The sequence below is a fragment of the Mus pahari genome, chromosome 7, assembly GCF_900095145.1.
Source record: "Mus pahari chromosome 7, PAHARI_EIJ_v1.1, whole genome shotgun sequence".
Taxonomy (NCBI): Eukaryota; Metazoa; Chordata; class Mammalia; order Rodentia; family Muridae; genus Mus; species Mus pahari.
In genome coordinates, this window is record NC_034596.1 from 78,674,001 (window position 1) to 78,688,715 (window position 14,715).

Consider the following 14,715-nt stretch of genomic DNA (forward strand, 5'->3'; position numbering starts at 1 on the left):
GGCTGTCCTGGAACTCACTTCGTAGACCAGGCTGGCCTCGAACTCAGAAATCCACCTGCCTCTGCCTCCCGAGTGCTGGGATTAAAGGCGTACACCACCACACCCGGCCTACGATTTGTTCTTATAAAGAAAAATAGTCCCCTAGGGTTAGCACCTATCACAAAATTCTGTCCACCACCAGGAATGAGTGTGGGGACCCTCGAGTGGGATCTGAGTAAGTACAGTCACATGAAGACAAACAATGAAATAGTTGTCGAAGAAACAGACAAAAGCACGCAACCCAGTCTCCCGCCATGAAAACCAGCTACTCCGGAGGCCAATCAATTCATATCTATACCAGTTTCATGGCAGGAGGCCCAGTTGCCTGCCTTGCCTCTGTTTCGTCGACAACTATTTCGTTATGGGTCCCAGAATCAAACTCAGGTGGTCAGGCTTAGCAGCAGGAACCTTTACTCACTGAGCCATCTTGCTGGCCCAAACCCTCTCAGATTCATTAAACTAGCAATCGGGTGACTAACCTACACACCTAAGTCAGAAGCTCCACTCTCAGCCTCTGGTTCCAAGCTGGAGGACGGCATGGCAGCTCTCACTTACCCACAGCTGAGGCAGAGCGAAGAGCAGGTGAAGTACTCATCTGGAAAAAATGAACTGTGCGCCATCTGGTCATCGGGGATCTCTCCGCTGAAGCGGTCACTTAGTGCCTGCCAAAGAGATAAGGTCATCTGTGAAGGCCCTCGGGCAGCCTGGGCTCCAGCTCCCCCTCACCTGCCTTTCTAGGATGGCCCATGCACTCCGGCGAATATCACAGTAGAGGAGGGTGCCCCACACACAAACTCCTGCCTCTCCCCCTTGACCCCAACCTGCACCACCTCTCACCACAGAAAGGGAAGCCTTGAAGAAAGCAGCCCACTGACCAAGAGAGCAAAAGCAAAAGCTTTTCCCGTAACTGGCTTAGAGATCACAAATTTTTCTCCCACGTGCCTGCCGCATTTTATTCAGTATTGACTGTCATCTTCATCATACATATTGACTGATGTTCATGTCCTTTGGGAAAGAACTCAGACTCAAGGGTAGGAGCCAAGACACAAGCTGGTAGTGTCCTAGGCTTCCCTCCTCTTTCTAAGCACTGGCTCCCCGTGAATGCTACCAGGCCACAAAGCTATCTCAACATAGAAAAAAGTCATCCTTCCAACACACTTAAAAAAAAAAAAAAAAAAAAGAATTTCTGAGTGTACTGGCTAGTTTTGTATCAACTTGACACAGCTGGAGTTATCACAGAGAAAGGAGCTTCAGTTGGGGAAATGCCTCCACGAGATCCAGCTGTAAGGCATTTTCTCAATTAGTGATCAAGGGGGGAGGGCCCCTTGTGGGTGGTGCCATCTCTGGGCTGGTAGTCTTGGGTTCTATAAGAGAGCAGGCTGAGCAAGCCAGGGGAGGCAAGCCAGTAAAGAACATCCCTCCATGGCTTCTGCATCAGCTCCTGCTTTCTGACCTGTTTGAGTCCCAGTCCTGACTTCCTTTGGTGATCAACAGCAGTATGGAAATGTAAGCCGAATAAACCCTTTCCTCCCCAACTTGCTTCTTGGTCGTGATGTTGTGCAGGAATAGAACCCCTGACTGAGACACCGAGTTACTTATCAACTCTATTAACCTAAGAGTCAGCGCAGATGACCAAAGCCGGCACTGAACTGAGGGGCTTGCGGAGGAGAGAGGCCATCTCATGTGCAGAGTGCTTCTGTTTCAAATCCAAACTCCACTATCTGAAGTGTTCTTCAGCCTAATGATACAAATACTAATGGGCTTCTCAGGCTTTAGACCCTCCAGTGCCTTCTGATGGAGTGACTAACCAGCATTCCCAGTCTGATGCAGCCACACACTATGCAGGCAAGAAAGGGAAAACAGAAGTATACGGTGTTATTCCTTCCGTGAAAACAGGACAAACGCTGGGCCAACAACAAGAAGGTAGACTGAGTGGAACTTTGGTGGTGGTATTTCTGAGACAGGTACCCGGGTAGTCGAGGCTGTCTTTGAACTGACACTGCTGCCTCCATCTTCCTAGTGCTGGGATTATATGTAGGAGTCACTATACCTGGACCCAGATTAGACATTGAACTTTAACTAGTTAGCTATGTATTAGGGGAGTGGGGTAGTTGTTTTGCTTTTTCCTGGCTAGTCTGGAACTAGCCATGTAGACCAGAGTGGTCTCAAACTCAGAGATCCACCTGCCTCGGAAGGGTGTGCCACTATGCCCAGCTTTCAAGCCTTTTATAGAGTCTCAATGAGAATTTGCTTAGAATGTATTAAGACCTAAATAAATTCTAACCCAGAACTGCAAAAAAAAACTCAGATCCTGCAAGGACAGCAGCAAAGCCCAGAAACACCATTAATAAGTGGTGGCAACCAAGAGGCAATCTTTGAGTCAGGTTCACGTAGACTTCACTAATACTATCAGTCTTATCTTGCTTGGGGATTTGACAAAAGTACAAAGACCTGATCCTGAAATTAACAGTGCATGGAATAAAATGATAAGCAGGGCCCACGGAACCAGTTGCTGGCCTAATTCATCCATCAGGGAATGTGTTGGTCTCCTCTCTCGCGCTGTACCCTTCCTAGCCACTCAAGACCACATCCTCACTTCTAGGAAGCAACAACTGCACAAGACCACTGAACTAGGCACTAAGCAGGCTGACATGCAATGCTAGGCTACGTGTCTTCCTCCCAGGTTACATCACAACACTGCAAAATTTCCTCTGCAGCCTACTCCAAACCCCAAGCAGAGGTCTTCAAAGGCAAGCAGCTGAGTCTTTGGGGGATGAAGTGACAAGCACCAATCCCCATTCCTAAACCAACTCCTACCCCTCTCCTTCTGGGTCCTGGCCTGGCTCTAGACTTTTATCTCATGTCACCTCTCAAGTTTTTCTCTTTAACTGGCCAATTTTTTTATAACTCTTAAGGCTGTGTACTGGTTGATTCTGTGTGTCAACCTGACACAGGTTAGAATCATCAGAGAGGAAGGAGCCTCACTTGAAGAAATGCCTCCATGAGCTCCAGCTGTAAGGCATCTTCTCTATTAGTGATCAATGGGGGAGGGCCCACTATTCGTGGTGCCTATGTGAACAAGCCAGTGAGCAGCACCCTCCATGGCCCCTGCATCAGCTCCTGCTCCAGGTTCCTGCCCTGACTTCCTCCAGTGATGATGGACTGATCTGGAAGTGAAAGCCAGATAAACACTTGCTTCCCCAACTTACTTTTTGTCCTAGTGTTTCATCACAGCAGTAGAAACCCTAAAACAGACTGTGTGTCTCAAGCATGACTGGCATAACTAACTTTGAGGATAATGGTGGGAAAGTAGGTCATCATCTTCCTATTAAGTCACCACAAAATTTGGTAGGTTATTTTTATATTTAAAAAACCAATGATGATAATAGGGTAAACGTTGTTGTCAACTCAACTACATCTAGAATTAATTCAACCAAGCAGCTAGGCACACCTCTGAGGGATTCCTCTTGGTTGGATCATTTGAGTAAGAAGATCCACCCTAAATCTGGGCCACACCCAGTGATGGCTGCCCACACAAAAGAAGAAGGGAGCTTTTGCTTTTGTCTGCTTGTCCTCACTCTCACTGCCTCTCCTGTCCCTGAGCCATTCCTTCCCCAGAGTTAGAACCTACTCCTTCAGGATTCCAATGTGGACTGTAAACTGCCAGCTCTGTAGGACTTCCCTGGGACTCCAGCACCAGACTGCGATCAGTTTTATAAAAAACTACTGGATCTCTGGCCTATCCCTCAGTTGAGAGCAATTGCTGGACTACTAGGAACACAGTTTAGAAACCATTCTAATAAATCTCTGTGTGTACACATGTGTGTACACACATATGATCATTCTATCAGTTCTGTTTTTAAAGAGCCCTGATACAAAAAATAAATGGGGGGGGGGGGGCTGGAGAGATGGCTCAGTGGTTAAGAGCACCAACAGTTCTTCAACAGTTCTTCCAAAGGTCCTGATTTCAATTCCCAGCAACCACATGGTGGCTTACAACCATCTGTAATGGGATCTGATGCCCTCTTCTGATGTGTCTGGAGACAGCAACAATGTACTCACATATATTAAACAAATAAATAAATAAATAAATGGGAAATTTGCATTAAAACCCAAGGCCTGGCAAGTCACTTCAGTGTGTAGTGGACAGTGCTGCACTGTCTGTTTCCATCCATCCCTGTACCACTTTCTTCATTGGATCTCACACCAAACACTGAGCATCAAAGGAGCCCAGCCCCATGAAACACGGGGCACATCAGCTGCTGCGGCTAGCACCTTGTTCCTGGCTTAGATGCTCAGATGGCTTTCCTTTCTTCCTAAGGCATTCTCACAGCCCAGACAGACAGTGCATAGGACCTGAGAACCTTTCTCGGGCTGTATGCTTATAATCCCAGCACTGAAGAGGTGCAGGCAGGGGACCAGAAAGTTAAGGTGATCCTTGTTTAAGGCCAGCCTGGGCTAATGAGATCCCAACTCAAACAAAACAATGGAAAAGAGACTCTCTTATTGGTCTTCGCAACCATGAACACTTACATGCAAAAAAAAAAAAAAGTCTATTAATCTAATGAAGTGTCACAGAGATACAACAGAGAGCCAGTGAAGGAACACAGAGTCTGCCCTACAGATGGCAGCAGGGGAGCCAAAGAACAGCAATATTACAGCCTTGAAGGTTTTACAAAAGATAGGCCAAAAGCTAATTTAAATACTTGTCTTCTTATGGTCTGAGTCAGTCTCATTTTTACTATGTGGCCAATGCTCACCCAAACTCCTTGATGCCCCCACTTTCAAGCCTTAGCATAAAGGATGCACTGTACTCGGGTAATTCCTGGCTAGCAGGCAATCACTATCTGGGTTGAATACAGAGGAGAAACTTGTCACTCAGCAACACTGACAGAACACTTTATATCATCCCAAGTGGCTCAGTTCTCTGCTCTCAAAGTTCCTTATAGACACGGAGCAGTGGCTACTCCTAGTGGTACACTCCTTTAGTCCCATCCCTCCTGAGGCAGAGGCAAGTGGATCTCTGAGTTCAAGGCCAGTCAGGGCTGTACAGTGAGACCCTGTCTGAAAACAACAACAAAACAGCCACTTTAAAATCTCTCTGAGCTTTTCCTGAGACAAGCTGTGGCTCGCCCCTCATGGCACCCATGCCTTCTCGACCCAAACAGTCTAACTGCTGCCTTGTGTTGGCAGAACAACAGTAACCTTTTATGAGGTCAGAGAGAACTCCTGAACAAACAGCCTCATCCCTTTAAATGCTGGGTAAGAGAACCAGCCTGCCACTTCTTGCCCAAGTCACAGGCTGACAGTCATATATCTGGCCCTGGCCTGCTTAGAAACATCAAGCACCTGGGAAGAGAACAGTAACTATTAAAATCAAATCCAAGGTAGCATATTTTAAACACAGAATGGGAAAACCATCTTCCTTCCATTTTGTTTCCTGGTACAGACAGAACCTCCTACCTGACCCACTGGCTCAGCCAGTTCAAAATTCCCAAGCCCAGGTCTGGAGATGTACAGGCAGGAGGTCCTAGGCCCATTCCCCAGGACTAAAAATAATTTCCAAACCTCACATCATGCCATAGTTCTTGGTCTCTCCTCCTCAGGTCTCAAGCTACAAGGGAAAGAAAGGCAGGGAAGGGCTTCTCTTGAGAGTGCCTATGAAAGTATTTGAGGCAAAATTGGGAGACCTGGTTGCCTGGAAACCAGATGATCTTGAACTTTAGTTGCCTTGGCAACAGTAGAGGCCTTTCTATTGTACCTTTAAGGTTCGCCCCAGTTATCAGGAGTTAGCAGTGGAAGGCCTGGTTCCAAATGGATAGATATTCTTCAATCAATGTTGCCACCCTCCAGCAATAACTTCATAAATATTTAACAGATGCTTCCTAATTTGATGGAATTGGAAAGTCAGATTTTTCTACATTTAAGGATTGGAGGCTAAAGAAGGTATCACATGATACCTACATGGCTTCAACCTGAAAATGCATCTCCTGATTATTCAGAACTGTAAGTACAGATATCTACAGTTACCAATTTCCCGTTCCCCTTTCTTCAGATATTGATTCTATGTGTGAAAGCATGTTCACAGGCATCAAGGCTGGTGCTCCTATGAACCTTATGGGAAGGAGTGCTTATCCCAACTAAGAGCTGTCCTGGAGACTGGAGAGCAGTGTCCAGATGGCAGGAAAAGTGGTCCTCTCAACAGGTAACCATTTTCAGGCACAAATGGGCAAGCCACTAGTAGCCCAGACATCACCAACAAGTTCAAATTGCAGTCAGTNTATACTCCCCACTGTTTCATCTCACCTCATAAATCTCATTTTCAAAGCTGATCTCCCCATTCAATAATGAATACGAGTGAATGAATAAGTGAGGGCATTTGCCTAATATGTGCCAAGTCCTGGCTTCAATCCCTAGGACCAAAACTAAGGAGAACAAGGGAGTAAGGCCAGGCATGGTAGCATATGCCTTCACTTACAGCAGAGGCAGAAAGATCTCTGGGATATTAGAGACTAGCCTGGTCTACAGAACAAGTTCCAGACCAGCCAGGGCTACATAGTGAGACCCTGTCTGTCTTAGTCAATGTTCTACTGTTGTGAAGAGACATCATGACCAAGGCAACTTTATAAGGACAACATTTAATTGTGGCTGGCTTACACATTCAGAGGTTTAGTCCATAACCATCAAGGCAGGAAGCATGGCAGCACACAGGCAGACTTGATGCTGAAGAAGTAGCTAAGAGTTCTGCATCTGGATCCACAGGCAGCAGGAAGAGTGCCAGTGGCCTGGCTCCAGCGTTTGAAACCCCAAAGCCCATCCCCAATGACATACTTCGTCCACAAGGCCCCATGTCCTAATCCTTGTGAAGTGTTGCCACTCCCTAATGACCAAGCATACAAATATATGAGTCTGAGGGGGCCATTCTTTTTTTTTTTTTTTTTTTTTTTTTTTGGTTTTTCGAGACAGGGTTTCTCTATAAACCTGTGGCTGTCCTGGAACTCACTCTGTAGACCGGGCTGGCCTCGAACTCAGAAATCCGCCTGCCTCTGCCTCCCGAGTGCTGGGATTAAAGGCATGTGCCACCATGCCCGGCACTGAACCAACTTTTTATTGGTAATTTTCAATAATCTATAATACTCTGAATGACAGTTCCTAGTTATTGTATTTTGGGGTCCCCACTTGCCACTGTTCCAGCAACTTTTCATTGACAGCTGTGACAATGATAGCAGTACATTTCAAGAGGAGAGTGGTAATGCACAATACAGAGGTCTGCCCAGATAAGGTCCAATGCAAGTGCATGCACACACACACACACACACACACACACACACTCGCACGCTCGCTCGCATGCATGCACTCAATCACACACTCACATACGGACCAACACAATCAGGTATAAACACAAACCTATAATCTCAGTACTTGGGGTTAGAGGCAGGAGAAACAGGAAGTTTGAGGTTAGCCTCAGCTACATGTAACCCTGTCTCAGAGAAAAGCAGGAGAGTGGGCCACAAGGTGGCTCAGAGGTTAAAAGCAGGTATTGCTCATACACAGGACTCATATTTGGCTCACAACTGTCTAAAACTCTACCACCAAGTGATCCAAAGCTGCCTTCCAGCCTCCAGGGGCACCTGAGCCCACACTCATAAGCATATCCATAATTAAAAATTAGAGTAAGGACCAGGCAGTACATGCCTTTAATTCCAGCACTTGGGAGGTAGAAGCAGGTGGGCCTCTGAATTCAAGGTCAGCCTGGTCTACAGAGTGAGTTCCAGGACAGCAGGACAGCAAGGGTTACACAGAGAAACCCTGTCTCAAATCCAAAGAAGAAAGCTTAAAACCAAATGCTAGGTGTGATGGCTCATAAAAGAAAGCTTAAAGCTGGGCGTGGTGGTGCACACCTTTAATCCCAGAATAGCTAAAGAATAGTTAACATGAACCTATGAATCTGCAAATACCACAAATGAAAGGTAAAAGAGTTTACCCTTCACTAAAAGCCAGCAGTAGCAACAAATGAAAATAGTTCTCACAGCTGGGCATGGTGGCGCACGCCTTTAATCCCAGCAGCACTCAGGAGGCAGAGGTAGGAGGATTTCTGAGTTTGAGGCCAGCCTGGTCTACAGAGTGAGTTCCAGGACAGCCAGGGCTACACAGAGAAACCCTGCCTCGAAAAACCAAAAAAAAAAAAAAAAAAAAAAAGGGGGGGGGGGAAGCAAGCAAGCTTAAAACCAAATGCTAGGTGTGATGGTGCATGCCTTTAGTCCCAGCACTTAGGACTAAAAAAGATTGAATTTGAAACCCGAGGAGGGGGGGAATTGGCAGGCAACAGTCTACCTCTGGCTAACCAGCCTAAACTACCTAATGAATTCCAAGACAGTCAGAGACACAAAGTAAGACCCTGTCCCAAAAATGGGGAGTGGGGGGGGAGCCTCAGAAGTTTAAAGTACCTGCTGCTGTTCTTTCAGAGGACCCAGGTTTGATTCTTAGCACCCATTATTTATAGCAACTCACAACCATCTGTAAATCCAGTCTCCAGGGGTCCAACCCCCTCTTCTGGCCTCCACAGCACCAGGTATACACGTGGTTTACATACATACATGCAGGTAAAACACCCATATACATACATTTTTTTAAAATGTTAAAAAAAAACAAACAAAAAACCAAGGGCACCAGAAGAACCTGCCTACCGGATTATACAGAGCTTTGGGAAGCTGGGGTCTGGCTTGATGTAAGCTCTGTCTTACAAAGCAGCAAGCAGCCTCCATCAGAACATGCTACAGATGGACAGCCAAGGACTTTACAACAGGATTTCATTTTATTGTGTAGCAAGACAGCAGATTGATGCTACTGTTGGCATGGATCCACAATACACTTGGCTTAAAGGAAAATGATTGGTTTTTGTTTTGTTGTTTTGTTTTGTTTTTTAAGGCAGGGTCTCACTGTGTGCCTCTGGCTAGCCTGGAACTCACTATGGAGACTAAGATGGCCTTGAACTCACTGATCTGTCTCCACAGTGCTGAAATTACAGGCATGTGCCATCACGCCCAGTCAAAGTATCCTCAAAGATGGGTTTCCCAAATGTTAGCCAATACCACGTGTATCATGTAAGTAGGTGACACACTGAATGACATCCAATTCCACAGCAGAAACCATTTCCTTTGCAATTTTTTCCCCAATGTTTCAGAATCTGCTCTGAAGAAAATTTCATGTATAAAGATCCTCCTAAATACTCCTGTCTAATAAATCCCAATTGTCCTCAGACTTGAAAATCAGCAGCTGAAATATCCTTGAACTTCTGATGGTCCCATCTCCACTTCCCCTGTGTCCAGATTACAGGCATGTCCCATTTATGTCCCATTTATGTGGTCCAGGGGAGCCAACCTATAACAGGAGCAGTCTACCAACTGAGCTACAAGCTCCTCACCCTTTATCAACTGTCTATGGACTCAAGATTCCTTCCTACCAGAGCACCTGACAAGATGAAGGCATAGGCTGTGCGCAACCTCCACTCACACACGCCCGCTTCCCGACCTGCTGCAGTCCAGGCTTCCGAGCACCAACCTAGTACTGGAGACTGATGAGAACCCAGGCAGGGCAGGAGCCAACTGACCTTCAGGGCTTTGAAGATGACCCCTGGGTGCCGGGGAGACCTAGTGGTGTTGTTCTCTAGTAGCTGTTCCAGAGCACGCCGAAGCCCAGAGAAGTCTGTGGGGGGATTGTATGTCCTCGTTCCCTTGTAATGAATGGAACTAAAGGCTTCAGGGAAGCGGCCCAGCTTCCTGAACCGGTCCTGGATGAGCTTCTCGGGTGCCTCTGAGGGGTGATCTGTACAAGCAGAAAGGCATGTGGACAGTGAGTGCCTTTTTTGAAAACGAAAGTTACCTACCTTTCACTGTAAAAGTAAGATATATTTTAACTCTACCTGTGTAAGGCACAACTACTATATGATTAGAATTACTGCACTTGTTTGGCTCTGTCTGAAAAGGAAGGAGCAAGGTGAAGGCATGGGCGTCTCACAAGCAGGCGCTGAGTACATGGCTGTGTGACTGCATGTGTGCCTTACACACTGTGATGTAATGGGCACTTGTCTGCATGTATATCTTGAAAAGGATTTACTGGAAGAAAAAGGGAGAGACACATCAGCATAGAAGGAAAGACAAACAGGGCCTGTGTCATCTTCCTCCCACATGGCCACACTTTCTGTGACATCACCCTTCCCCACACCTTGCTTTTTTTTTTTTTTTCCGAGACAGGGTTTCTTTGTATAGCCCTGGCTGTCCTGGAACTCACTTTTTGACCAGGCTGGCCTCAAACTCAAAAATCCGCCTGCCTCTGCCTCCCGAGTGCTGGGATCAAAGGCGTGTGCCACCACACCCGGCTCACACCTTGCTTTGTAGTCACTTGTTACACTATATACTGAAGAGGCACCTTATTCTTTTTAAGAGCTATACAGGGGCTGGTGAGATGGCTCAGTGGGTAAGAGCACCCGACTGCTCTTCCGAAGGTCCGGAGTTCAAATCCCAGCAACCACATGGTGGCTCATAACCATCCATAACAAGATCTGGCGCCCTCTTCTATAGAGTATCTGAAGACAGCTACAGTGTACTTACATATAATGAATAAATAAATCTAAAAAAAAAAAAAAAAAAAGAAAAGAAAAAGATGTGTGTCATCACCACCTAGTGAGGCACATTTAAAAAAAATTATTAAAAAAAAAAAAAGAGCTATACAGTTTCCCAGCCTATGGATACATTTAACCAGTTGTCTACCAGCCAGTGAGCAATTCACGATTTAGACTCTGAGAACTCTGCTCTTACACGATGAAGCTGCAAAGCTGTGGCAAACTAGCAAGCCAGAGGGAGTGGCTTGTGTACAGGCTCAGCACCTGTCCAGCAGCCAGAGGATGGGCAGAGTCAGTGTACCTGTTAGAGGTAAAGGTTTGATACTTTAGATTAACTTCCTTTAACGCTGAAACAAAAGCACTCAAACATTAAAGATATATTAGTTCAAATTTGAGGAGACAGTCACTAAACAGCAGCCATCATAATTCTGGACTTATTCCTAACACTCAGCTCCTGCTGAGATTTGAAAGAAGTACCGTGAGGCATTGGTCCCTGCCTTCTCCAACCCAGGAACCTGACCTGGCCCCTTCCCTCCCTCCCAATGTCTCTGCAAGTCTTTCCCTGAGCACGTAACCACTGCTCTCAAATGACTTTATTCTGCTTATCTACATAACAAAGTCCAGGCAGGGCATCCTTAAAATAATTATCCTAAGTCAGAAAAGATTTCAACAATGTCTTACTCTGATTTCTGTTGTTGACCAAAAGCCATTGGGATGTGGGGAGTTTACTTTCTTACACAGTCAGGGCCCACCTACATAGGGATGGCACTGCCTGCAGTGGCCTAGACTCTTCTCCATCAATTAGCGATCAAGAAAACAAGGTTTGGAGCTGGAAAGGCAGACCAGTAGTTAAGATCACTAGATGCTCTTCCAAAAGACACAGGCTCAATTCCCAGCACCCACACGGCAGCTCACAATGATTTGTTAACTCAAGTACCAGGGAGTCTGACAACCTCTGTACATACATGTGGTAGATACTATATACATGTAGACAAAACATATACACACTTGGGGGGAGGGATAGCAAAAGAAAATAAGGGCTAGAGAGATGGCTGTGGTAAAACGCTGTGGTAAGGCAACACTGACTGCTCTTCCAGAGGACCCAGGTCCAAATCCCAGCATTCAAGTGGATGGCTAACTCTACTAACTCCAGTTCCAAGAGCATCTGCTGCCCTCTCTGGCCCCTGCAGATGCTGCTGATTTATGCACACGGTATGTTGATATATGCAGGGAAAGCAGTCATACCAAAAAAAAACTATAAATCTCAAGAAAATGCCCACAGACCAGTCTGATATAGCTGTGACTCCCCCAGACCAGGCTGATCCAGCTGTGACCCCCTCCAACAAACCTAGACTGTCCAGTTGACTTCAGAAACTAACCAGGAGAGCACTGGGCTTTCACACTGTCAGATTCAGGATGCTCCTTTCTCAGACTTTGGCAAACATTTCAAATCCAAGTCTCCAATCCGACTTCTGGTCCCAGGCATTTTGGATAAGGCATACTTAACCTGTCATTCATTTCTTATTAAACTCCCACCAGCACTCCAGATCAAACAGAAATCAGAAGCTGAACAGCTATGCGGCAAGAAAAACGCAATGCCCCATTTGCCCACATTCTGACACTTCTCCTCCTCTGCTGTCTTGCTCTATCTTAAGGCTTCAAGAAGCCCTGTTGATCCAGAAAAGGCTCCAGATGTCAGAATTCGAAAACGGTAGTTCCAGTCCCAATTCTGCTAGGACCTCCTTGGTTACATTGCCAGCAGTTCTCTGAGCTGTCATTTGGGGCTGCTACACACAGCATTGTACACAGCACAAAGTAAAAGATAGCTTCTAGGGACTGGTTATTTCAAAAACCTGAACTGATCATTAAACCTTGCCCCTAAGGCTGTAAAGACCCAGAATGACTTAGAAGGACTGAGCACACAGGAAGGTTCCAGAGTCAACATTTCTTGTCCCCTCACCTTATCTCATAGCCATTTCTTATTTCGTCTCTGGAAGGTCAGGACTCACTGGAACCACCACAAACAACTGCCCCTCTTACCACTACTGTCATGGCTCAGTCCCCACCCACATCTTCCTGACTACCAGGGAGACTTCCCAACTCCAGACATGCTCCTTTACTGTTCCTGGGGTAGGGTTTGGGAAGGGGGAAGTTCTGAAATACAGACCTGACATTACATAGGTCTCTGTCCAAAGATCCTTCAGAGAACTGATCCAAGGTCACCCATGGCCTGATCCTCAAGTATCCCCAACTCCCTCCAACATAATCTAGCCATGCTTCCTTCAGACAGGCACAACTCTTCCTTCTTCCTTCCACACACATCTGTGTACCAGACAGTCATCTGCAGCAGTGGTAGGTAGGTAGCGTTTCTACCTTCATATTGTTCCACTTTCATGGAAAACACGTAAAAATAAGCACACACAAGATGACTCCAGATGTGGGGAGCGTGTGTAAGAGGAAGAGTGAAGAAAGGACATGGCATAGGAAGTCAGGAAAGGCTTGGCCCAGATGAGAGATGTACAGTTAGTTGGGGGACAGAGGTGCAGACAGACTGAGCATATCCCAAAGTGAGAACACAGGAAAGATGATATAGCCAGTAGGCAGCTGTATCCATGTGTGTACATGCAAATTCATGCATATATACACACATGTATTTATATACACATACACATACATACATTCACATGTACTCATGGGCAAGCACAAACACAGAGCAAGGAGAGGATCAAGGGGATAACTAATGGCCAGACACACTTACAGGGTTAGACAAAACACCTTTAGGAGTTTAGATTAAATTTGATTTTACTTTTTTAATTTCTGAGACAGGGTCTCAATGTTTCAGGCTGGTCTCAAACATTCAATCCTCCTGCCTCAGTTTACTGAGTGTCAGGATTATAGGTGCACATGCTCATATCAAGCTACTAGATTACCTTTTCTTGGCTTCGATTACATTTTGCTATAACTGAAAGCAACCAGGAATATCACAAGCCAAGGTACCTAAATTATAAATGAAGCTTTTATTTCAAGAGCCCTCTAGAAGACAGACCGCATCCCAAAGGCTGACCCTGAGGTTTGGGGATCTCCTGCCATTCCCTGCATACAGCCGCTCCTGGGAAGGAAACTGCCCGGGACTTGCTCCTCCCAGAACGTGCTTTCCCAGCTCCTCTGCCTATCCCAGGTTCAACTTACAGACACTGCTTCCTCCTTTCTAGGATGTGTGGTCCTACTCCCCATTCTCATAGCTCCAATGCCTACATTGCTACAGAACAGACTGCTGGACGGTCTCTCCAAGTAGACTGAGGGTAGAGGGTTTTAGTTCTACACCTCTCTGCCTGGCACGTGACATGGGTACTTTCCTGACTGACTATACAGATAGGTGTGAACAGTGTAACTGTTTTAGGGGGCAGACCACCACACCACACTAAGACCTCTAATGTTTTTAGATATATAATGTTATATGCTGCACCTGATGATCCCATTCCGTATTTCTCAAAGGAACCAGAAACAGTAAGCTAGCTTACAAAGGCACTCAGCACACACACCTCCACAGGCTCTACACTGTCCTGGACACAGACGTAAGTCATGCTCCTGAGGCCAACTCCTCCACTGAGAACACACCGGTTGTTTCTGTTCTTTTCATTTTTGTTTTGAGAGAGGGTCTCACTGTGTAGACCAAGATGGCCTCAGACTGGGTCTGAGCTTCCAGCATGCGAGGCATCTGGTTAGTTGGGTGGTTGGTTAGTTGCTGTCTTTTGCTTGCTTGCTTGCCTGCCTGCCTGCCTGCCTGCCTTCCTTCCTTCCTTCTTCTCTCTTTTTCCTTCCTTCCTTTCGTTCTTTCTCCATCCTTCCTTCCTTTCTTTTTCTTTTTTTAAAGATTTATTTATGCCAGGCAGTGGTGGCGTACACCTTTAATCCCAGCATTTGGGAGGCAGAGACAGAGGCAGAAAGATCTCTGAGTTCGAGGCCAGCCTGGTCTACAGAGTGACTTCCAAGACAGCCAGGGCTACACAGAGAAACCCTATCTCGAAAAAACAACAACAACAACAACAACAAAA

General features: G+C 46.2%; 1 protein-coding gene across 3 annotated transcripts in view; it reads right to left on the minus strand.

Annotated features, from left to right (window-relative positions):
• The window catches only part of Zfyve1 (zinc finger FYVE-type containing 1), a 79,005-nt gene that overhangs the window by 11,504 nt on the left and 52,786 nt on the right, over positions 1 to 14,715 (minus strand). For all 3 annotated transcript variants that reach the window (XM_029540749.1, XM_021201584.2, XM_021201582.2), the window contains 2 exons: positions 9,650 to 9,864; positions 595 to 701 (listed from right to left, as the gene is read on the minus strand). In XM_029540749.1, coding sequence (XP_029396609.1) covers positions 595 to 701; positions 9,650 to 9,864 — 322 coding nt within the window. The remainder of the gene's footprint in view (positions 1 to 594; positions 702 to 9,649; positions 9,865 to 14,715) is intronic.